At 39.2% G+C, this 25892-nt stretch overlaps 1 protein-coding gene across 3 annotated transcripts in view; it reads left to right on the top strand.

Annotated features, from left to right (window-relative positions):
- The window catches only part of LOC136864646 (tRNA pseudouridine synthase-like 1), a 99113-nt gene that overhangs the window by 5394 nt on the left and 67827 nt on the right, over positions 1–25892 (top strand). For 2 of the 3 annotated variants that reach the window (XM_067141916.2, XM_067141915.2), the window contains exon 3: positions 6572–6701. In XM_067141916.2, coding sequence (XP_066998017.1) covers positions 6572–6701 — 130 coding nt within the window. Of the gene's footprint in view, positions 1–6566; positions 6702–25892 lie in introns of all 3 variants that reach the window. The other variant, XM_067141914.2, reaches the window with a different exon arrangement.

Here is a 25892-nt window from a genome sequence, read left to right as displayed (position 1 = left end):
TAATTTAGTCCTTGCTAATATTTGGTTCAAGCACCACAAATGACTGTTCTATACATGGACGAGACATGGAGATAACAGGAAAGTATCAAATAGACTTCATTATGGTTAGGCAGAGATTCAGAAACAAGGTGCTGGATTGCAAAACCTTCCCAGGAGGAGATGTGGACTCTGACCACATCTTGGTAGTCTTGAAATGTCATCTGAAGTTGGAGAAGTTGAAGAAAGGAAGGAATAACAGAAGATGGGATCTATATAATTTGAAATAAATCTTGTGAGGAATATGTTGCACAGGTATAAAAATGCTGAATGAAACACAATAGATGAAGAGTGGAAATTCGTGAAGAATGAGATTAACAGTGCTGCTGGTTAGGAAGAAAGGTAAGATCAAGTAAGAATCAGTGTATAACTTGGGAGATACTAGACCTGATTGATTGATGAACAGCGGAAATACAAGAACGGAAAAAATGAAGAGGACAGAAAGAATGCAGGCAATTAAGGAATGAAATAGGTAGAAAGTGCAGGACAGCTATGGAAGAATGGCTGAAAGAGAATTGCAAGGATGTTGAATGGTGTGGGGTTGGAGGAAAGGTAGTACAGAAAAATCAATGAAACCTTTCGAGGAAGGAATACTAGGTGTATGCATATTATGACCTCAGAAGGAAAAATGATTCCAGGGAATGAAAACAAAGCAGAAAGATGGCAGGAATATATTACACAATTGCATCAAGAGAAATGAGTAGATGATAAGGTTCTGGAACAAGAAGAGGCTGTTGATGCTTATGAAATAGGATGCAATTTTGAGGTCAGAATTCATCAGAGCTTTGAGAGACTTCAATAGGAACAAGGCACTTGGAATTCATGGCATACCCTCAGAACTAATGACTCCCTTAGGAGAAACCAGCATGGCAAGGTTATTCCATTTAGTGTGTAAAATAGGATAAGTACCATCTGATTTCAGACAGAATGTTGTTATGCCTCTTCCCAAGAAAGCAGGTGCTGGCAAGTGTGAGATCTACTGCAACATTAGTTTAGTATTCTCATGCTTCCAAAATTTTGACATGTGTTGTTTACAGAAGAATGGAAAAACAAGTTGAAGCTGAGTTGGGTAGGAGAAGATCAGTTTGGCTTCAGAAGTAGGAACACGTGAAACAATCCTGACTTTACGTCTGATCTTAGAGGATCAAATTAAGAATGATGATACGTGCCATTTGGATATCTAGAAAAGGCATTGTATAATGTTGATTGAACCAAGCTATTTGAGTTTCTGAAGATGATCGGGATCAAATACTCTGTACCAAAATCAGTCTGCAATAATCAGAATCGAAGTCTACGAAGAAGCAGCAGCAATCCAGAAAAGAGTGAGGCCAAGGCTGCAGTTTTCCCCCTCTCTTTATCAGTGTTTATATAGAACGGGCAGTAAAGTAAATCAAAGAGGAATTTGGAAAAAGATTTACAATCCATAGAGAGGAAATTAAAAACTTGAGATTTGCCAGTGATATTGGTATTTTATCTGAGTCTGCAGAAGATCTGGAAAAATTGCTGAATGGTATGGACACAGTCTTGGAGAAGGAGTACAAGAAGAAAATAAATAAATCCAAAATAGAAATAATGGAGTGCAATTGAACAAAATCAGGTCATGCAGAAAATATTAGATTAGGAAATGAATTCTTAAAGGAAGTGGAGGAATATTGTTACTTGGTTAATGGAATAAGTAATGATGCCAGAAGTAAGGAGGACATAAAATGCAAAATAGCACAAGCAAGAAAGGCCTTTTTTTTTAAAGGAAAGAAATTTGCACACTGGACATTGATATAGGAAGTAGACATTTTTTTTGAAGAGTTTTACCTGGAGGATTGTGTTGTATGGAAGTGAAACATTAATGATAACTAGCTCAGAAAGGAAGAGAATAGAAGCTTTTGAAAGGTAGTGTTACAGAAGAATGCTCAAGGTCAGATGGGTAGATTGTATCACGAATGAGGAGATACTGAATCAAATTGATGAGAGGAGAATGATTTGGCTATGTGTGACCAGAAGAGGAGCTAGAATGATAGGACACATCTGAAGACACCCAGGACTTGTTCAGTTAGTTTTGAGGGAAGTGTAGGCAGTAAAAACGGCCAGGATAGACCAAGGTACAAATATAACAAACAGATGAGTATAGACGTAGGACGTAGTAGTGTTACGTAGAAATGTTACATTTTTACAGCTTTTTAAACTATTCAGTTAATCCTTATCAAAATAAATTGTTTAAACCCCCCTGTAACTAATGTAAATTAAAATGTCATTTACAGTAATTTTCATCTATGCTTTCGGAGCTATCAATGGCTTTAATGGCCGGGAGCTAAGAGTCGAGTTAAGACTTCAGAGAAGAGTGGATTTGTTGCGAGTCTTCGCTGTTAATTCAATTCACTTAGCTTTTTCTGTATTCCATCAGTGAACACTTTGTTCCACAGTTTGTTGAGCTTTTCTGTGGTAATTTGATGCACCTCGGCTTTTCTTCATTCAGTCTGTGAACATTTCGTTCTGCAGGCTACTCAGTCGAGTTGATATTTGTTGGAGAGGCAGGGATGTGTTCGGAGTTTCCCTTGTAACTTGGTGCACCTCGGCTTTTTATAGTTTCATTTGTGGACCTTTCCTTACACAAGCTACACACTTGAGTTGCGATGGGACAGGGATGGTGGGGATGGGTTTGGAGTTTGGCTGTTAATTTCATGCACCTCATTTTTTTTAAATTCCATCTATGAACATTTCATTCAAATGCTACAATACAATAATTTAAAAAAAACCAATAATTAATAGTTTTCCAGTACCGTTTTGTTATCTACCGTATAATGCCGAATACCACCCTCACTTTTTTCCCCAAAATATTGGTTCTAAATCTTGGGTGCAGGTCGTATTCAAGCCGCTCATTCTCATAAATGTTTACTACATTTACGTGGAGTATTGAAATAGGTACGCGAAATGTAAGGTAATGAAATACGGTAAATCGAAGAACATGGGTAAATATGTGGTAAACATGAAAGCTGCTGCTGCTGCGGATGCTTGATCGTCATTTATTTCCCAAGTGTTACTGGCATGCTGGGTGCGCGAATAGCTGATCTAGCAGGATATTGTACTTTGTGAGAGTCGAGGCTGTTGTTTATGGAAGTCTACCTCGCTCACATTCGAGTTCCGTATCTGTCCCGTGAAAATGCTGTCTCGGTAGTAAGCGATGGATTCAAAATGGCATCTGCAGTCATTTACTGTGCATGAGAAACTTAAAGTTGTAAGCGAAGCTGAAATATACGGAAATTGCGCCGTTTGCAGACAGTATGATATTGATGAATCGTGTATTCGTGATTGGTGGAAGAAGGAAAAACTTCTAAAAAGTAACGGCGATTGCAGAGCGTTCCGTGGGCGGAGTGCAGTGTTTCCGGGAATTGAACGACTCCACAAATTTGTGATATAAAAACGTGAGTTAGGATATGGTGTTTGTAGTGAAATGTGTCAATTGAAAGCACTAGAGATCTCAAAAGAACTCAAAACACAGGGTTTTACTGCAAGCTGCAGATGGATCCGAAACTTTTATCGGAGAAGGGATTGTGCATTTGGAGATGTACGTCTATTTCATAATGACTTCCTGGGGCATATGAAGAAAAATTAACGGCCTTTCAGCTTCACATCATTCATTTGAGGAAGCAAAATTCTTATTTGTTGTCGCAAATTGGGAATGCTGACCAGACACCTGTCTATTTTGAAATGCGTTGGAAAATACAGTGGATACGAAGGGTTCTAAAAGTGTAACCATCAGAACAGGTTGTAACGAAAAGCAATGATGCATGGTAATATTGTGGGTATTAGCGGATGGAACCAAACTTCCTACATGTGTGGTTCTGAAAAGGAAAACTCTTCCAAAAGGAAACTTGCCATCCGGTGTTATTGTTAGAACACGAGTCCTGCTGGATGGACAGTGCGTTAGTTGAGGACTGGGTGAAGTGTGTTTGGCAACATCGCCCGGGAGCTTTGTTAAAAAAACTAAACATGCTTGTGTTGGACAGTTACTGAGGACATACAACTGATGCCGTAAAAGATATGACGAGGAAATGAAAACCGATCCTGCTATAATTCCTGGAGGACTCACTTCTATTCTACAGCTGTTGGATGTGTGCATGAACCGGTCTTTCAAAACTGCAATGAAACAGTTGTATACCAAATGGATGTCTGATGGTGATCACGCTTTAACACCAACCGGACGAGTGAAGAGGCCTGAAGTGGGACTAATATGCATCTGGATCAAGACCGCATGGGCATGCATTTCCAACAATCTAGTGTCCAAAAGCTTTAAGAAATGTGGAATTTCAAATTCAGTGGATGGTAGTGAGGACAACTATTTGTGGAAAGATGCCAGCGACGAAAGTTCCTATGTTTGTTGTTATAGAACAACCACCCAGACACGTAATATGAAAAAAAAGAAAGTTCCTGTGGTGAAACTTTCGATGACGAAGGTGAATTGTGAATGGTCTGAGTATTGGACTGATTTTATTTATGATTTTTGTGATGATTTTATTAATTGTAAGCTGTTTGAATTTATATTTGTGGTATATTTGAAGAAAATTAAATAGGTGTGTAAGTTATTTTATTTTTTATTTTTTTCCGTATTTTGAAGTCACAAATTTAGGGTGCGGGTCTTATTCAGTGGTGGGTGGTATTTTGAATTATACGGTATATAAAATCTGTTACAAGGCGTGTGACCTCTGGAGAGGGCTGGTGCAGGTCCTTCGAGTTGATGCCCTATAGGCGACCTTTGCGTCCGTGAGGATGGAGCCCTAACTAAAATGAATTCTAATCATGAAAATGGCACAAACACCCTGCCCCAAGGCAGAGGAATTAACCAAGGAAAGTTAAAATATCTGACATGTCTGGTAATCGAACCTGGGACCCCTTGGACCAAAGGCTAGCATGCTAATCATTTAGCCATGGACTGTAAAATCTGTGATCTGTGAACATGCCAAGACGGAAAGCAAATATAGGTTGTAGTACATTGCATTGGAGAAAAGTGCGTTCATCACGTTCAACGAAACAGACCAACAAAGAGATTCTCAATTGCTACAGGACAGAGAAAGGATGACTTCACAGAGACAATGGGAGTAATCCTTACCGGGCAATTTGGCCATGCGGTTAAGGGCGCGCAGCTGTGAGCTTGCATCCGGGAGATAGTGGGTTCGAGCCCCACTGTCAGCAGCCCCGAAGATGGCTTTTTGGTTTCCCATTTTCACACCAGTCAAATGCTGGAGCTGTACCTAATTAAGCCCACAGCTGCTTCCTTCCCACTCCTAGGCCTATCCTATTATTGCTATAAAACATATCTGTGCCAGTGCGACGTAAGGCAACTTGAAAAAAAAAAAAAGAAACCAATGCAGTGACAGTGCACTAGGGGAGGTAAATATCTCCACTTGCTGTAATTCCCTGCCTTCCTTCTCAAAGACACTGGCTGGTAGGTTGGAGGTGTTGCACTCCAACTAATGAGCTCACTGCCACACTAGGTTGAATTGCTGGTTATTATAAGATTGAGAAGCCTGAACACTATCAATTTCTTTTTAAATGTATATTTACTGAGTGAGTGGCTCCGCGGTGTGGATGACTTAGCTGTTGGCTTGCATTCGTGAGATAATGTGTTCAAACCCTGCCTCTCAGCAGCCCTGAAGATGGTTTCCTGTGATTTTCTATTTTCACACCAGGCAAATGCTGGGGCTGTACCTTAATGAAGACCACAGCCTCTTCCTTCGCAGTTGCCATAAGGCCCGTCTGTGCTGGTGTGATGTAAAAGAGGTGGTTAAAAATAATTCAATATTCTCAATTGGTGAAATCAAATTATGGTTCTAGGAACATAATTTTTGATACGTGAGGAATGGAGCCAGCTACCCATAGAGCTCTTGATCCACTTCGTAGAGAGCATGTCATGTTGTTGCGAGATGTGTGTGTGGCTGTTAGTTGTAACAGCACCTCGTAATACTAACCTCGATTTTATCTTGAAGTGATATTGAAATTTTATTATATTTATATTATCTTTGCAATAAAGAAGCAATTGTTACTTTCATGTATTCTACCATATTGTATACCATATAATATTCTGATTAATTTTTAATATATCCTATGCCACTCTGCCTCATTAATAAAATATTTTCTTGCATTTTAAATTATGTTACCGAGCTCGATAGCTGCAGTCGCTTAAGTGCGGCCAGTATCCACTATTCGGGAGATAGTAGGTTCGAACCCCACTATCGGCAGCCCTGAAGATGGTTTTCCGTGGTTTCCCATTTTCACACCAGGCGAATGCTGGGGCTGTACCTTAATTAAGGCCACGGCCGCTTCCTTCCAACTCCTAGCCCTTCCCTGTCCCATCGTCGCCATAAGACCTATCTGTGTCAGTGCGACTTAAAGCAACTAGCAAAAAAAAAAAATTAAAAAAAAAATTATGTTTAACTTTTGGTCACTAGTGAATGTAGGCCTATCTGTTTTATCAGAATTTATTTTCTGTTTTATATTTTGCGTGGTATGCTTTGATATATGGGTTTACTCCTTTTCAGGACAGACCAAGGAGTACATGCACTTAAATCTGCTGTGCATGTAGATTTAGAGGCACCCAATGGCAAAGATTATGATCCTAAGCTAATGATATACATGCTGAATCGATGTTTTGATAAGCATAAAATTGAGCTCAGGTAAGTACTTATAACTGTATTATACTAATTCTTAAGTTGCAAGGACAACAGCCTTGATTAATGAAAGAGCCTCATAATACAGGACAATCAGATTTGCTTTACTCCAGAGTGAAGTGTTTTCACTATGGGTGAGCTCACGCTCGTTTGCCAGGTGCAGGTCGAGATCAGTAGCAGGAAGCTAAACCCCACAACAGTAACACACATGCATACCTGCTAACTTTCCCGATTTAGGCAGGAGACTCCCGATTTTCGACAGTTTTTCCCGCCTCCCGATTATTCTATTATTTCTCCCGATTTTAGCTTATTTTTTGGTGAACTTCAAACATTTGTTTTCAAATCCCGCCATTTCAGTGTTTTTACGCCAGCGGCTAGAAGTCCTTCGCTCATTGGCCACTTTCAAACGAAATATCGGCATTTATTAATGCAAGAAATATGCGCGAATGTGAGATGTTTATTGAAACCTGTATATCGCGATGCGTAAAGCGATTGTCATTCTCTCGTTCTCGCGTGCTATGTTCGTCTTTGTTCACACACAGTCTAATAGGGTGTTTGTACATTGCTCTGAATTTAAAAAGAATGATATTTTTGTACCGGTCTTGACCACAGCAACAAGAAGTGCACATTTTAATTTTCCGTCATGTATGTATGAATGTATGTACGCGCATCACGAGAAAACGCTTGATGAGAATTTAATGGAAATCGGTATATTAAGTCGGGGAATAAGTCGCTACAATCTAGTCCGTAAATAATTGTATTCACGCTGAGTGAAATGGTAGTTTAGGGGAAGGCCTAAAATTTAATTCTCAAATATTTGTTATTGGCCCTATCGATAAATACTACATAATTAAAGTTAAATATTATTAAATTTCCTATCATTTTTGTCTTATATATTTTTACCGTACTGGCTATAACAGAGATATTCATGAATTTGGATTTTTGTTGCTAAGTCCATATCAGCGCCGAGGTACTAGAAAATGGGTGAACAGAATTTAATGAAAATCGGTATGTAAAGTCGGAGAATAAGGAACTGCTGTCTATGCTATAAATAATTTTAATCACTCTGTTCGGAATGGTAGTTTCGGGGAAGGTGCCAAAAATTTAATTTTTAATTAACGGTACCTATCTTATTGGTCTTATTGAAAAGTACTACATAACAAAAGTTATAGAGAGTACATTTTCTGATTGTTTGTCTTATTCAGTTTTACCTACTGACTATAATAATATCAGTGATGGTGATTAAATTGTGAAGATGATTGTAAGAATGAGAAAAAAGCCTTGAAGGTACGATAGCTTGAATAATAACACAAGAGGGAGTCATGAAAGAAAGGAGGACTCACTTTACATTAGATGCTCTAATATCACAGAGTTGGAAGAAAACTAAATGTGAAGGCCTGCAATACAAAAAGCTCATGATCAACAATAACATTACATTGACCCTTGTTTGTTGTGATGAGCTTTGTGTATGCCATTTATCTGCTGCATATCTAGTGTAACAGCCTGCCTGGATATTGGGGGGAAGTAGCTAGGGAGTTAGATCTCTCTCTTCTTTAGCATGCCGTTCCTCTAGTGCATAAATTTTCTGATACTACCGGTACGTAACACAGTGGATCATCATAGTATTCCAGCTACCGTATTTGTTCCCTACTCTGAGGCAGTGATTGGAATGAGCATTATGCACTCTTAAATGAAATAACCATGAACCTACTATGCTGGCGTAGCAGGGGGAGAGGTGATACTCCCACGTGGAGGAAAAGAGGGTTCCTAACCGGCTTGCCGGCGTACATGAGCGAAATAAAATAGCTCTCGCGGACCACACACACATCCCCACACCCATGGTATCCCCTGCCTGTCGTAAGAGGCGACTAAATGTGGCAACCAAGGGATGTTCGTATTAGAACCATGAGACTACTTGTAATTAGTACCACCACGCAGGGAACACCATGGGTCGCTTTTACTTGTGCGTAGTACCACTATGTAGGTACAAAATAGTTTTGCGATTAGTAGCGACAGTGTGTGAATCAGGGTGAGTTTTACAGTACCAGTGATTAGTACCACTCTACGAGCGACACTATGGGTCTGGCTTGCCTCCTATGATTAGTACACACGATGTTGGGAACACCACGGGATAGAACGAGTCCCTGTGAATAGTACACCTATGTGAGGAACAACATAGGTTTGTGTTGCCTGTAAATGGTACCGCAATGTGAGAAACACCCTAAGTCTGTGTTACATGTGTGCATTACATTACCTGTGAGTAGTACCATAATGTGTGGAATACCACGAGTCTACACTACTTTTGATTAGTACCACAACATGACAAATACCATGGTTCTATTTTCCTAACGATAAGTACCATTATGAGGGGCCAATGACTTGAATTTTGGACCCCTTTAGACTACAACCATTATCGATTCAGGATTGTGCTCTAGAAGCAGTCCCTTGGTCAGTAATACTATTGCTTATCGCTAGTTTGTGGGAATGTGGGGCATTGCGGGTCGGATCCATTGATTGTTTTAAATTTATATCCATCCATTCAGTCTTCATCATCATGTTTTGAATTCTGTTCAGTGGATAATTTTGGACGTATAAATTGTCATTTGTCATTACATTTTGTCTTATTTCGTACCATTAGGGGTCAACGACCTAGATGTTAGGCCCCTTTAAACAACAAGCATCATCTTAAATGGAATAATGACACAGGAGTGTTTACGACTGTCTGCGGCCTTGTCATTCTAGCTCTGGAACTTTGAACTGTTAGATCGACACCGTAGTACTTTTCTTTAAAAGTGAGAATATGTGCTGTTTTTCATTCTATCGATTATTTCAAATGACAGCATTACTTTTAATCGTGACATTCGTACTGACGTCATAATGATCTATGTGGACTTCAGTTGGAAAACTATAAGGACAGTCTTTCTGAGAATTCCGTAGCAAAGCACGGGTAAAACAGCTAGTTATTTGTTACAAATAGCATTGCGCTTCGCATAATCACATGGGCGCTTGATGCATTTGATGCTATTTTCGGAAGGCTTATCAGAGACCGATCATCTCATTCACATACTTCCGGTGAGGCAATAGAGATGTGTAATTTTTAGCCTTCTAGCCTCGTATAGCAACAGTCGGGCTTTGAGACAATAAGTGTTATACATATATCATAGTACTGTATTGTGAAAGACATGTAGAATAAGCAGTTTTGACCAATTGTATCTCCCGATTTCTCCTGATTTTTTCCTGATTTTTGTTTTTGTAAAGTTGGCAGGTATGCATATGGTTTTAAGAATTATGAAGGATGGTGTTGAAACTGTTCACTTTCTTTCTCCACACATTTTTGGCACCTCATTGGAAAAAATTTTATCACTCGCTTTAGTTCACGTTGAAAAATTCTGCCATTTTCCTGATGAATATTATATTTCAGTACTTGTGTGGTATGCAGGTTCATTTTCTGCATTACCTATTTTTTAATGTACACCTCAGTTAATAATTGCAAGCGGATAATCCAGGGAACCAAGGGGACCACAAATCCCTATTAGTAACTCTGGTCTGTGGAAACACTTTGTGAATTTCCCTCATGGAATTATTTGCAGTCTAAGCAGTAACAGTGTTGACAAAATGCAAGATCATGCTCCCTGTTTATCTAAAAAAGGTGCGTTAGTATAACATTCGCGTAGGTAACAGAATCAACTGTATTCAAAAAAATAAAAAAATGATCCTATGATTCTTTCACCACTGATGGTTCACCATACACAGATGTTTGTATCATGAAAGGCACTTCATGTATAAATATGGATTTAAAAACACACTCCAGTAATGATTGTTGTGTCTACACACAACCATGGAGAATATATTGTTTTTTCCAACTTTTTAGTACAGTCAAATTTCAATTTTATAAGCTAAAAACTGAAAATCTTTGTCATGATTGAAAACTAGAACCGTACATGTTTTGGTTCGTTTGAACATTCAACAACTACAAAATTAAAAGTGATATAATATACGCAATCATCATTTATCAACAAGATGTTCTTTTGAAAAAATCTTGATTCATATTCAAAGATTGATGTAGTATACAGACTCTCCCAATTTAAGCAGGAGACTCACGATTTTTCATCGTTCTTCCTGATCTCCCAATCGCCGGGACCGATCTCCCGATTTTCAGAGCAGTTTAAGTAATTTTCGTATTATTTTAAACTCCTGCGCGTTTCCTCGTTCTAGCGATATATGGCTGAGTATGGCTGATCAATAGTAGTTCTAATAATGACAACCAGATGGCAGTTTGGAGCACGGTGGCCAGGCATATGCTCCTCTTGTGTCTATTATACAGTCAAATACTCAAATAGCTTAATAATAGGAAGTGGAAGTTGTAAGCGAGTAACCTAACCTCAGAAGTAGCACGCCATAGACGTCTACCTGGGGCAGGACCTGCATAAGTGCTCGTGTTATGTCATGTAGTAGTGCTGTCTTAATATTTGTTTTGGCCAAAATGTCAAAAAAAGAAATATGATGCAGTGTTTAAAAGCACTTATAAGGAAGAGTTTCCGTGTTTCAGTGAATCCAGGAAGGGACCAACGTTCACATCCTGTACTATATGTAGGTATGATTTTTCAGTTGCGCATGGCGGGAAGTGCGATATATTCAAACATATGCAAACGAAAAAACATAAAGGAGAGTATCCATTGTGTAGAAAGGAACCAGAAACTGAACTTTTCATGTAAAAACCAAGATGTAAATACTGTGACGAATGCCGAGGCTTTATTTAAGTCATTTATCGTAGAAAACCTGCCTGTAAATTGTGCCGACCACGCGGGACCTTTGTTTTGCAAAATGTTTCCTGATTCGGAGATCACTAAACGATATGGGTGTGCTAGAATGAAAACTGTGGCTATCATTACAGAAATGTGCATGGAAGAATGGGCGAAAATTGTATCACATTTGCAGGTGAATGCACTTTCTGTTGCTATTGATGGTAGCAATAAAAGCGACTTGAAAATATATCCCGTTGTAACATTTTTTAGGTCTATACTCAATGAAATTCAGAGTTGTCTACTCTCTGTGCCTAATTTAGAAGTGGATGCTAATGGAGCTAATATTGCCAATCTTTTGGTCTCGACTTTTCAGGAATTCTGCATTCCATTAAAAAACTGCCTATCTCTTGGTGCTGGTAATGCTCCAGTAATGGTAGGATTAAAGAATGGTCTGGCAGGATGGTTGAAGCGGGAAAATAACATAATCATCATAGACTGCTCTTGTCACCTAATTAATCTTGCTGCAGAGAAGGGTGCGGCTTGCTTGCCCGTAAATGTAGATGAAAGTATAATTGATATATTTTATTAACTGGAAATGAGTGCAAATAGGAAAGAAAAGTTCAGAGAATTTCAGACTTTACACAACACAGACATCAGGAAAATTCTGAAGCATGTGTCTACTCAATGGTTATCACTAAGGTGTTTAGATAGGGTTTTGGTTACTTTATTCAGGAGCGAAATTGTGAATAAGGATACTCAGATAGGAACTTTGAAGACTTACAAAATTGCTAAGCACAGTCTAAGTGCAGATATGTCTTGTTTGTCTGAAAAGGTGATGCATTGTCATAACATTTCACCACACTCAGTTAAAAGGAAAACCCAGTCATTAGTTTCACTCCAAAAAGGAAATTAAACTACTGATGACACTAAGAGCCATACTTTGTCATATGAAGAACGACTGTTCATGTTCGTTTCATCAAATTTACATAAATGTTTTTCTCTTTTATCTTTGAGAATCCATATGTAGCTCTTCAGTCAAGTATGCTGCACATCCACTTATTGAGGTCAGTTTTGGAGGAACTGTTGAAGAATGTGATGGCAAGGTTTGTGAAACCACACGTTATTAAAAGCTTCTCCTCTCTCCTTGATGTAGATTATCATATTCCAGCAAATTAAAAGGATGATTGTGATCTGATGATAGGGAACTCTGCATTTGTTTTGATGAACACTTTGAAGTCTGAGGAAAAGTGCATATTCTTTAAGTCTGTTAGAAAGTGTTTCTCTTCATCATGTGACTACATGGTACACAAATTTCCGTTCAAAGACGAAGTTCTAATTAATGCAGAAGTTGCAAATATTTCTGCTACAAGTAAGGCATCATTTTCTAGCTTTAGATTTTTCATTAACAAGTTTCTGAACATTCTGACTAGTGAACTGGAACATTTAGATAAAGAAACTGATATTCTGCACTCACACTTCTGTAACTTTCATCTCGAAGAAACAGACCTGGTAAGAGGAAGAACTGATGTTCAATGGGCATTGGTAGGTCAGATGAAATCAACTGATGCTGCACTTAAATATAACAGACTCTCTAAGGTGATGCTTGCTATTTTATCAATTCCACATAGCAATGCAGAATGTTAAAGGATTTTTAGCAGAGTCACAAAGACAAAAACACAGTTCAGATCATTGCTGTCTGAACAAACTTTGGAGAAACTTTTAACCTTAAAATCAGTTCAGCAAGGCAAGTGCTTTGAGCAAAAGATTTAGTTCCGAGTTTCTGAAGAGGGCTAAGTCAGCAACGGGTGTGTTGAACAACAGTTAGTCATAATGTAATCAGCATGTTGAAGGAAGAGAAGTCACATGTCTCTAAAGTTCAGGTATGTCCAGTATTTAGTATTCATATATAAATAATGGGAAATATATATATGTAAGCCAAATAGAGTTGTTAATGTATTGAATTATAATGATTTCGTACATGTTCTGCCATCAGTGATGTGCCGTAATACATCGCAATTCGCTGCTGAATTTCTCCTGATTTTTTATTTGAAAGTTGGCATGTCTGAGTATGCATTCATAACTGAAAGCGCCGGTGGTTGCAGAGTGGGCTTCGGCCTAGAAGTGGCCATGGCTGATCTGTGGTCCAACAGCTCTGCACTCCGACTGGCCAACCAAACAGAGGAGCGGTGACCAGAGCTCTCTCACAAAATCACTATACATCCTGCACAAGCTTTGTTGCAGTTCCTGGGAGGCCTCGGCCGACTTCTTACGATTAACTGGTATCAGTTTTGTCTACTCAGCAGCGGAATACTGTGACCCAGTATGGCTGGAAAGCTGAAAGCTAAGCTGAATGATACCATGCTCTGCATGACTGGTACTGTAAAGTCAAAGCTTCGCCACTGGTTACCCGTACTTACGAGGGAACGGTACGAAGTTGGACGGCAAATTTCGATATGATTTTTACATATTCGTGAAGGTCGTTTTAAGCTGAAACAGGTAGTGGAAGTATAATTTTTTGCTGGTCCTTTTTAAGGGGGCATTTGGGATCTCAAAGTTGGTGCTGCGCGCCCTGAATTGTACAGTATGCCGGCACACATCAGCGCTCACAGCCAGCGGCTGTCTTCCCTCGCCTTCCCTCTCCACTCTTCCGGTTCTCCTCTGTTGCCAAACACATACAGCTGCCGACAGTTGTGTATATGGGACGGCGAGTCCTATTCTATTCTATTCTATTCTATTCTATTCTATTCTATTCTATACGGTCAAGTTCTCCACGACTGATGGCTACTCCACATACAGGCGATCACGTTGGATTCTCACTTTATGGCCGCTTACAACATTATTGCAGCTCTTAATAATGCCTATGGGCCGATGACCTTCGATGTTAGGCCCCTTAAAACAACAAGCATCATCACAATAATGCCTACGGTGTTAATATTCAGGAACCAGGTGAGTTAGCCGTGCGGTTAGGAGCATGCAGCTGTGAACTCGCATCCGGGAGATAGTGGGTTCGAACCCCATTGTTGGCAGCCCTGAAGATGTTTTTCTGTGGTTTCCCATTTTTACACCAGGCAAATGCTGGGGCTGTACCTTAATTAGGGCCACGGCCGCTTCCTTCCCATTCCCATTCCTAGCCCTTTTCTCTCCCATTGTCGCCATAAGACCTATGTGTCGGTGCGATGTAAAGCAACTAGCAAAAAAAAAAATATATATATATTCAGGAAGCTACAGAGCTTTCTGATAAAGAGCAAACTATGTATGTACAAATAAAGGCAACCTTTGATGCAATTTTGGAGGGAAAATGTGAAATTTTTTCAGGAGGAAGAAGCAGTTTTTATTGATTCAGAAGACTAAGATGGCATTAAGGAGGGAACAACATCACCGCAAAAACGCGAACATGGAGATGAGTTTAACAAAGATAACAAGTCTTGTGATGGCCGAAGAAGGCCCTGTAAGTCAGTGGAAGATTATGATCCCCAGAAGTATAAGAAGACCCGGAGACAAGTTTATGGAATCGTCAACCACGTTGAACACAATGGAGAAATGAGGAAATGTGCAGTGGTTCAAGAAGAGTTCACCAAGGCAACGATGCGTTTTTTGTCACAAAATCGGACATTGAGCGTTGGATTGGTGAGGGTAGAGAGTTGTATTACCCCAAACACACTCTCCAGAGCAACTCCTGCCAGATAAACCTTAAAAGGCATTCAAAAATTCGGTTCCGGGAAGTAACCAAACTAGTCAGTAAAACGCTCAAAACGGACGAAGAAGTACAATATGATGTGGCTAAAAAGTGTGCAACATTCATTAATGAATTGCACGAAGAGAAAGAGATCCCGGATGCCAATATCTGGAATTCGGACCAGTCCCGATTCGAGTACGAAATGGCAACACAGAGAAGTTATGATTTTCGTGGTGTGAAAGACGTTCTTGCTACACTTGTTTGCCGAAATAGTTTTACGCACTCCCACACAGTGCAATATCGCATTTCCAAACCGGAGAAATGGGACATTTGTTCTTGGTCATTTTCCAAGAAATTAATGGAAAGTTTGGTCCTGGGGTACAAGTACCATAGCCTACATGGATGCCTTTAAATATGTCGTCATTGATTGTTCATCTTCCAGGAAAATGGGGAAAGGGAGATAGTGGGTTCAAACCCCACTGTCGGCAGCCCTGAAGATGGTTTTCCTTGGTTTCCCATTTTCACACCAGGCAATGCTGGGGCTGTACCTTAATTAAGACCACGGCCACTTCCTTCTAATTCTTAGGCCCTTCCTATCACATCGTCGCCATAAGACATATCTGTGTCGGTGCGACGTGAAGCAAATAGCAAAAAGAAAGTTTTCCATCCGCAATTACAGGAAGATGGAAGAAATCTTCTCATAGATTCATTCAGTGGCTAGGGCAAAATGCACAACTTGAATCTCTGACGAACAAACGTACACAAATTGACTACATACCAAAAGGAACTATGTATCTTTGCCAGCCGTGTGATCTTGGACTCTTCCGACTACTAAAATGTTTAGTCCGTCGAATGGAAAACATTTGCCGAATAAGGAATATACACAGCCAGTCAAAATTAAAACCCCAAAACAGACTTTTCACTAGAACTAGTCAAATACTAGCGCATAACCAATTACAGGCTGATTGTTTTGTACCAGTCCTGAAATATGCTTGGAAAGCGAGTGGTTATTCCATTATTGACAATATACCACAATTTCGTACTGTCTTGCGAACTAATTTTCATTATTTGACTGATAAAAATTGTGCTGGAAATTATTGTACCAATTTTTCGTTGATAAGATGTGCATATTGTTTTCTTGTGTTTTGCTATTCACATTTTGTGTAGATTTTCACTATCATGCCATGAACAATGAAACAATGCCAGACTGTGTTAGAATAAAGTCATTTCTTGAACACTTTGAATGTCATGATGATGCAGATAATATTTGATTATGTATTATTTGTATGTTAAGTTGTGATTTGTAAACTACTTTTATTGTTTATTTATTCTATATTGAATTCATCTTTGTAAACAAAATGTCCCACCTAATGTCAGTCTTCACCTGCCATCCCGTGTACACAACTGTAGGTAGCCGTATGTGGTGGGGGACAGAGGAGAACCGAAAGAGTGGAGAGGGAAGGCGAGGCAAGGCAGCCGCTGGCAGCGAGCGCTGACGTGTTCCGGCATGTACTGTACAACTCAGGTTGCGCATCGCCAACTTAGAGCTCCCAAATGCCTCCTTAAAAAGGACCGGCAAAAAATTAGACTTCCACTACCTGTTTCAGCTTAAAAAGACCTTCACGAATATGTAAAAATCGTATTGAAATTCGCCGTCCGACTTCGTAATGTTCCCTCGTTAGTCATATGCCACCACCCCACCTGAGGATAAAGAAGCTCTGCTGAGAGAAGCAAAGATGATCTGGTCATCTCCCTCATTACCAGGTCACCAGGAATTTTGTTACCCATCACCACGATGACTTCAATCTAGGGAACCAGAAAGTGTACTGGCCGGCTGACTCTTGAGAGATAATTTTAATCTAAACCAGAGATGGCGGGATGAGTGATCAATTTCAACATCTGGCTAATGCTCATAAGCTAAATCAAACTCGGAAAATGAAGGGATTCGACCTCCCAAGAAAACTATGGTGTACTGGGCGGGTTGGCCGTGCGATAGATAGGAAGGTCTTAAAAGTAGGATTATTATGCAGTACCACATGGCTGATAAAACAGGCATGAGGGAGTTTTAAAAAAGTAACTATGATCGGTGGAAAACAGTAAATAAAAATGTAAACAGACCCTGGGATGGATTTGAAGCAATTGTTGGGAAATGTGAAAACAGGTTGTACCTTTAAAGGTGGTAAGGAATGGTTAAGATCTACTATATGATATCAGAGAAGTAAAGAGACTAAGGATGAGGTGCAGACTGGAAAGAAATAGAATTAGAAATGGCTGTGGAAGTAAGGAGAAATTGAAGGAACTTACTAGGAAATTGAATCTAGCAAAGAAATCAGCTAAGGTAACATGATGGCAAGCATTATTGGCAGTCGTACAAATTTTAGTGGAAAGGCAGAAAGGAGTTCTAAGAAGGTAATTCCAGGAATCATTAATGAAGAAGGGGAGTGTGTATGCAAGGATCTTCAGAATGCAGAAGTATTCAGTCAGCAGTATGTAAAGATTGTTGGTTACAGGGATAATATCCAGTTAGAGGAGGTGATTAATACTCGAGAAGTATTCAAATTTACCTATGATAACGACATTTACATTAAGATACAAAAGTTTTAAACTAGAAAAGCAGCTGGAATTGATAAGATTTTGGGGGATATACTAAAGGCAATGGGTTGGGGTATAGTACCATATCTGAAGTAGTTATTTGATTATTGTTTGCATGAAGGAGCTATACCAGAAGAATGGAGAGTTGCTATAGTAGCCCCTGTGTATAAAGGAAAGGGTGATAGACATAAAGCAGGCCAGTCAGTTGCAAAGCATAGGGAAAGCATTATCTATACTAATATTATAAAGAGGAAGAATTTGTATATTTGATTGTAACAGACAGACTCAAAAACTACTGAACAGATTTTAAAAATTACTTCACCTATAGAAAGCTACATTTGAGCGGGGGGGATATAAAAATAATACGCTAATATAGGCAAAATCGAATTTGTCGTAGAAGGATGAGACAAACCTCATTTTAAGCCCCTTGACACAAAGAACAAAACTCGATAAACCCTATGGGCCCAAAAATCGTGTTTTAAGGCCCTAAAACCAACTGTTATGGAGATATTGGTACCACACTACCCCTGCTCTAGGAATTGGATAAAGAAATGAACTGCCGTAACCATGGCAACGTCAGCTCCAAGATTCTAGAGCAGCGAGATTATCTACAATATATCACAAAAACATAACATGATAGACATGAAAACTAGTATCTAGAATCTCCTTTAAAAATAAAAGCACACATTTTTGTTTTCGTAAAATCCACTTAGGGTTGCGGCGGGGGGGGGGGGGGGGGGTGCAAAGAAGTGAGGTAAGATTTGAATTATTTATATGAGGATACATATATCTCAGAAACTGAAGATGTTACAGACATTAAAATTGGTACTTGGAATCTCCTTTAAAAATAAAGAAATGCATAATTTTTGTTTTCGGAAAATCATCTTAAGCTAGAGATCGAAAATAAGTGAAGGGGTTGAATTCTCTTTATGAGGATACTTATCTCAAAAACTAAAATGTTACAGACGTGAAAATTGGTATTTGTAATGTCCTTTAGAAATAAAGAAACCCTTTCGACTTACAAGAGGAATGTTTCTCACATGTAGAGTTCCATGTCGCATGTTCCAGATTTAGCTCTGCCAGTAGACTACAACCATCACAGGGGTGTTAGTGGCAGTTTCTACCTTCTAATGTCCTGATTGGCTTACAAACATATACCTTCAAAATGTTACCATTACGATTATTATCCAACAGGCCGAAGAGCTATCGTGTAGAGCTCTACCCTCACACCATCTTGTCTTAGCCGTCTCAGTAGATTACATTTTCAAGTGTGTTCTCAACGCAAGATTTCACTCTCCGATTTATGTAAACACAACGGTAGGCTACTAAAAGTATCTAAGAGTTCAAATCTATAAGCTTAAAAGTTAAAACCAGATATTGAGTGCTCCAGTCAGCAAAAGCTAAAAACATAAGGTCATCGTATGAAATAATCTTCAAGTTTGGTCCTTATTGATGAACAATTACAATAGGATGAAAAAGAATGTCCACCTAATTAATACAAATTTTATTTATGATAATACAAACATCACAGTGTGGTACTAGTTTCGACATGATCTAAGTCATCTTCAGCCACATATAATTAAAATTGACAAATATATTTAACTTATTGTGTCCTTGAAACTATTATAGCCGGGCTAAGTTACTCAGACGTTTGAGGTGCTGGCCTTCTGACTCCAACTTGGCAGGTTTGATCCTGGCTCAGTCCGGTGGTACGGTATTTGAAGGTGCTCAGATACGTCCGCCTCATGTTGGTAGATTTGCTGGCACGCAAAAGAACTCCTGTGGGACTAAATTCTGGCACCTCAGCATCTCCGAGAACTGTAGAAATGTAGTCAGTGGAACGTAAAACAAATAACATTATTATTATTATTATTATTATTATTATTATTATTATTATTATTATTATTATGAAACAATTATAAAACTTGTTCTTAAAATTGATTGGTACATTTATATTTAACCATTATAATAATACTATGGGGAACGTGAGTTAAATTCTATTCTTAAGTAATAAAATTACGTCCAAGTGGTATCGCATGATATATATTCAAATTTTTGACGAATGTTGTGATTCATCTCATCAGATTTTGTTTTAATTAAATCTTTATAAATGTTACTTTTATTTTTTACAATCCAGTCTTGTTCAGCAACTGAGACACCTGGAAGAGAGTTGAAAAAAAAAGATGTAATAAGACTTGTGAGCTAATGATACGAAGAAGTAGTTAAAGTTATTGCATAAGGAACATGAATTAACGTTCAATATTTCTGTATTAAAAATGTGACCATGTGACATTTCATAAAATATTGAAGTTGTTATGAGAATAGTTCATCTTATTATTGAACATTTTGGGGGGATCTTGAGAAATATATTACATTAAAGTTGTTAGTGTTCACAATTCGGCCTTGGTAAGTGAGTATGTGTCTGTAAGAAAGAAAAGGAAAAAAAAACAACAACATTGAGACTTGTGAACAGATGTTTTGAATGGTAAGAAAGTTAAAAATATGTAATTGTTTATGAGACTCGCCTCATGTAGAACACCAACACCCGCTGGACACTCTTCCAGGGACACAGTACGTTGCTGACATAACAAGATTTTGAGGAAGCTTTTTCATAACAATAATATAGCAATCAGTTTCAGAGGATTCCTTAATAAACAAAATCCAAGAGACCCATTTTCACCAAATTAAATCAAACGACAATACTCGCCTCCAAAAAGAAGAGCACCTGAAGAGAACAGTTTATTACTTATAACAGAACTTCGATGTTAAAAAATTCTGTTTCAAAAACTTCTTTTTAAAAATGAACAACTAGGAAAAACACACATCACAGATGAACAAAAGTGCTGTATACTAAAACATTTTTAACATCCGTTCAAGTTAATAGAAATAGTTTTAAGTTACGAAGGTAATCCCAAAAATAAGGTCTCTTCTTTTTTTAAAATACATAAAACCTGTTCATTTTTTACAATGGTTTATATCATTTTACAGCTTGAACGTTTAGCTATTTTTCTACATAATCACCATTTCGGTCAATGGATTTTTGTAGACGCTGTGACAGTTTTTGAATGCCCGTGTCATACCAGCTCGCCGCCATGCTGTTCAGGAAGTTGTGAGCGGCGCTTCGGGAAACCTCAGGAACCAAAGTGCAGAGATCATCCAGGGTGATCCGCTGATCTTCACACATGATTTACTCAACCTTCACGACTGTCTCGACGGAAATTGATAGTCCCCCGCTCCTTTGTTTGTTCGTCGTGAATTTCAGTATGACCTGCTACAAACTCTCTACACCACTTACGAACAATTTTTACTTCCATGCACGAATCACCATACACTTCCATCACTTGGCGATGGATTTCAATCGGTTCAGTACCTTTTGCGTTCAAAAACCAAATAAATGTGCGCACTTTGCACTTGGTGGTAACATCCAACGAGAGCTCCATTCTCAGCGGCTGCCAAGCCAAGACTGAGTGCCTCAGTGCAGCATGCGCATTTTTATATGTGAGCATGGGAAATACTCTTCACAATATTATGACCAACAGCCACACGAACAGAGTTCTATATTAAAAAAAAAAAAAAAAATAGACCTTATTTTTGGGATTACCCTCGTAGGTTAGAACATAAGTAGATCCATCTTTCCTTCCCATTTCACCACCCCACTCAACCCTCCTCACATATTCTAATTATTTTTTATCCTTTAAAAATTAATATTGTTTTAAGCATAACAAGGTACTTTTTAAGATGTTTTTTGAGAAGAAGAAAATTCTTTGTAATTTCACCTATGCAATGTAATGTAGCTGAAGATGTACCTAAGGAATGAAACGCACTACAAATAATTAATTTGCTTGAAGCAAATATATAGTATCAAACAGGTGGAAATTTACTTTTATTCATTTAAAGCACAGGAATGTCCACACTTCACAGTTCAGGTCCATGCTTAGAACATGTATTAAGTGTTCATCTGTCGCTCCAACTGTTCTCGAGTTGTGAGTGTTACTTCGGGGTATAATTCTCATAATGCCTCCATGTCTACATGGTAGGGGAAAGGGTATTTATGTACGGTAATTATGTGAAACCAGAGTCTTGTGGGGATGTCGTTAGACGATTTGTAACACAATTTCCATGTATACGCCCTCCACATAGAGAGACCATGCAGAAACTCGTAACCAAATTGAGAAGAAACTATTAAGAACACTTTATAATCTCCTACTTTTCCTCATTATCCTTTCCCGAATATTATTAGCTCCTAACTCAGAGACGCATTCTCTTTCCTGACACAGCCAGTTCCATTTTCTTTCATCCATAAGCCCCATAATATTGATAGCTCCCCAGTTTGTCAAGTTTGTTTCCAAGCAGTCCCTCGGCTGTCAAGTGGAAGTGGGACTCCGTTACTCCCATAGGTCCGAGGCTTGCTTAAAATGTTCTGAGCATACTTGTGAGAATTCTGTGAAGCAGGATGCTAGCAACTTACACATAGTCCCAGTGAGGATCTCTTCTGTAATGGGTTGGGGACCACCAGTTGATTGTACAGTCCTAGCCTCCTAAGCACATGGAGGGCCATGACTCAGAATGTGTCTGAGATGCTCACTCCCATTCCATAGCAACTGGTATCCCGATTCTCAGGACCACTTTCTTGGCTACTCAGCGGCCCAGGGTTCACAAACTAGGATGCGACTACAGTAACCCACACCACGAACCATTCTAAATTTTATTTATTCATAAATTAGTTTCGACAGACTGAAGAACCTACAGTAACTGTGCGTCTCTTTACCATGTAAGAACACATGGATAGAGTACACATAAAAGAAAGACATGGATCCACATTTATTGCCTGCAGCCTCTGTTAGTGGAGGATAAAGTAATAATGGTGGTAGTCATTGTTGAAAAGTAGGTGCTGTGTGATGAAAGGGGGTGGGGAGACAGACAAGAAAATGGAAAAAGGTGCTGTTATCTAATCTTAAGGCCAGGTACTTCCCTAGACCTGAGCACCAGTTGTTCAACTTCAGAATCTCTAGGGATAAGGTGGTGGTACGTTATGGGTACATTTTTGAGGACATACACTGTGAAACATTCAATTGATGGCACCAGGTCGAACCTGAATGACTCTGGGATTTTTGGAAGCAGATTATGGGTGTAGGGCGAGGATGTGAGAAGATTGAATGCTTGTTTTAAAATGTGACTGATTCTGTTTAGACCAAGATGTTGTGTGGTTATGAAGAGTATGGGCTTGGGTTGTTAGGGGAGTCTGGGGACAGAGTTCATGGCACAGGAGATCTGGCTGTCAAGCTATTTGGTGCGGTAACCCCTAGCAGTAAAGGCCTTCCTAAGGTTATTGTATGAGGCACGCGATTTGGAGCTTGAACAAATCTGTTTGCCCCAGATGCCAAAGCTGAATGTTAGAGATCATTTCGTGAGATATGGGTGAAAATTCTTGTAATGGAGATTTAATGCCATATATGAATTTTATTGAACAACAAATTCAAATTATCCTTAAGTGGCCAGTAACTGTATGGTTTCCGCTACTTTATCACCAGGTACCTATTGTGCTTTGCCATCTACTTATCCCACCAAAACCTATTATGTTGATGTTGGAGAGTCTGATACTAATTCAGCTCGAGGCATTATCTATATATTTATACTATTAGATGGTTTCTTGAAGTTCCTAATTCTTCGTCCACTATGGAAATTAAGTGCTAATATTAATGTTAACTTCTTCAAGACCAAATCTTTCCTCTAATCAGACTCCTGAAAGGCTTGGTCTCTGACAATGCTACGATTTTTACCTCTAAGAATTTTTGTGATTTATGCTTTTCCCTTAGGCATTAAAAAAAAAAAAAACTTCACTACTCCGTACCATCTTCAAAGTAACCTTGTTGAGCCTCAATCCTTCCAAAACCCAATCCATCCAAATCCGACCCCCCAAAAGACGCTTTTCCATCGTTTGCAATCCTGCCAACCTACGACTCGCCATCCATAAGACCCCCATCCATCCTCAGCCATCCCTCAAATACCTTGGCACTACAATAGACCAGCACTTCACATTCTGTCCCCCACTTCCTAAACCTTAAGTCCAAGTCCTCTAAAAGATCGCGATATCATCACAGTTCAAAAGTTGTATTATCGATCTTCCATTCTGAGACCAGGAAAAGATACTGGGACACAGAGTTACCATTATTTGCCCTAGCCTTTAATTCCACTGTTCGTTCTGCAACTGGGCATACCCCTGCTGAAAATCTTTCAGGTCGATCATTGCAAACCTTCTGTCTCCTACCTGCGATTTGCCCTCTTTACTTTCTAATCCTCCTGACTGTAATAACAAATAAACTTGGAAAGCGGCCTTGCAACAGTTATATCAAGCTCAGCAAACGTACAAATTTACATATTATAAGAAATGCATAGTCAAATAAAGCTAAAATTTTCTGACCATGGGTCGCATCTAGAGGAAATTATTTCCAGGAAGGGTTGCAGGGTTTTGTTGATGCTCTTGACAGACGGGAGTGGGGCGAGGATGGGGGTGTCGTCGGCGAATTGGAGGAGTTGGATAGATAGTGGCGGTTGGGGATGTCAGCGACGAAGAGGAGAAGTATTAGTGGTGATAGAGGAGAACCTTGGGGCACTCCTACTGACTTGGGAAAAGGTTGGGATAGTTGGGCCATTCGGTGATATACAGATAATGTGGTTGGTGAGATAGGCAACAAAGAACCAGATGTAGGCGTCTGGGAGGGTAAAGATGTCGAGCTTGAAAATCAGGGTACGTATGAAAGGCCTGGTTAAAACAAAAATGTTCACAAGGGAGAGATTGGCTAAGTTGAAGTTGTTGGTGATTGATTGGATGAGGCGGTGAAGCTGGTGGGAGGTGAAGAGACATGGACATGGGGATGAGGGGAGTAAGTTAAGGGAATTCAGGTAAGTTTATAATTAACGGATGAGGATTTTATCAAGGATTTTGGCAAGAATTGTGATGAGGCAGAAGGGGTGGTATGAGTTTAGTTCGGAGGGGGTCTTTCCTGGATTTAAGGGAGAGGAGCATTGTGGATCACTTCCAGGATGTGAGATAGCAACCTGAGGTAAGAATAAATGTATACAGGGATGCTCGGAGCGTATGGAGTCTCTCAAAGTCTCTCGTAGTGCATTGGCACTGCCAGTGGCTCCAAGTAGCCTACGCAGTGGCCTCCACAGTATGCACTAGCCATGCGTCTTGGTAGGTGTGCTAGGTACCAACTGATTAGCCCAACCTAGCACACGGGGGCGAAACGCTGGCAACCAGGAATGAGTTAGGTGGAAAATTTATAATGTCCAATAACAGACCATTTATATTGGTATTATTAATAAGTATGATGAAATTTACAATACTTATATACGTTTTATTAAAGTAACCTAATGGATTCATTTTCTTCCATCATTGATGGTTAACTGAACTGTGAAATAACCAAAATTAATCCTACCAGCATCCAAGGAGACAGTGTTCAATGAAATCAAGTTTGTTACATGATTACAGTGACATAGTAAACCTAAATCTATGACTATAGGCAAGGGGGGTTCGTAATTAGTTCAACTAAGAAACAATATTATCAATCTTTTAGAGAGGTACATTCTGCTGAATTTCCTTGTTTTATACAATCACAGAAAGGCGAAACATTCGCATTCTGCTCCATGTGCTCGTGTGATATTAACGTTTCTCACGGAGGTAAAACAGAATTAGTAAATCACATTAAATCTGCTAAACACGTCTCCAATACAAAATTTAAGGATGGCAGTCAGAAAATGAATTTGTTTTTTACCTCTTCTGGAGCCGACATTTATATAGTAAGAGCCGAAGGCTTGTTCATTTGACTTTTAATTGAACATAATATCCCGTTAGCTGCTGCCGATCGTGCTTGTGCTCTGTTTAGGAAAATGTTTTTAGGTTCAGCAATTGCAAAAAAAGATATGGTTGTGGTCGTACGAAAACCACACACAGTTTGAAAGAAATGGCTACGGATTCAAGAACTCGTTGGTTACATGCAGTGTGAACCATATTCTTTAGCTACGGATGGGAGCAATGATAGTAATGCTAAGCTTTACCCTATTGTTGTCACCTTTTTTGTGGCAAAGCAGGAAAAGATAGCTTAGTATTCTCTGTCCCAGCCTTGGTGGGTGATTCAGCGGGATGTAATATTGGTAATTTGGTAACTTCACAGTTAGTGT

Source organism: Anabrus simplex, chromosome 2, assembly GCF_040414725.1.
Source record: "Anabrus simplex isolate iqAnaSimp1 chromosome 2, ASM4041472v1, whole genome shotgun sequence".
Taxonomy (NCBI): Eukaryota; Metazoa; Arthropoda; class Insecta; order Orthoptera; family Tettigoniidae; genus Anabrus; species Anabrus simplex.
The sequence above is the reverse complement of the archived record's forward strand: the minus strand, read 5'-3'. Positions and strand labels throughout refer to the sequence as shown.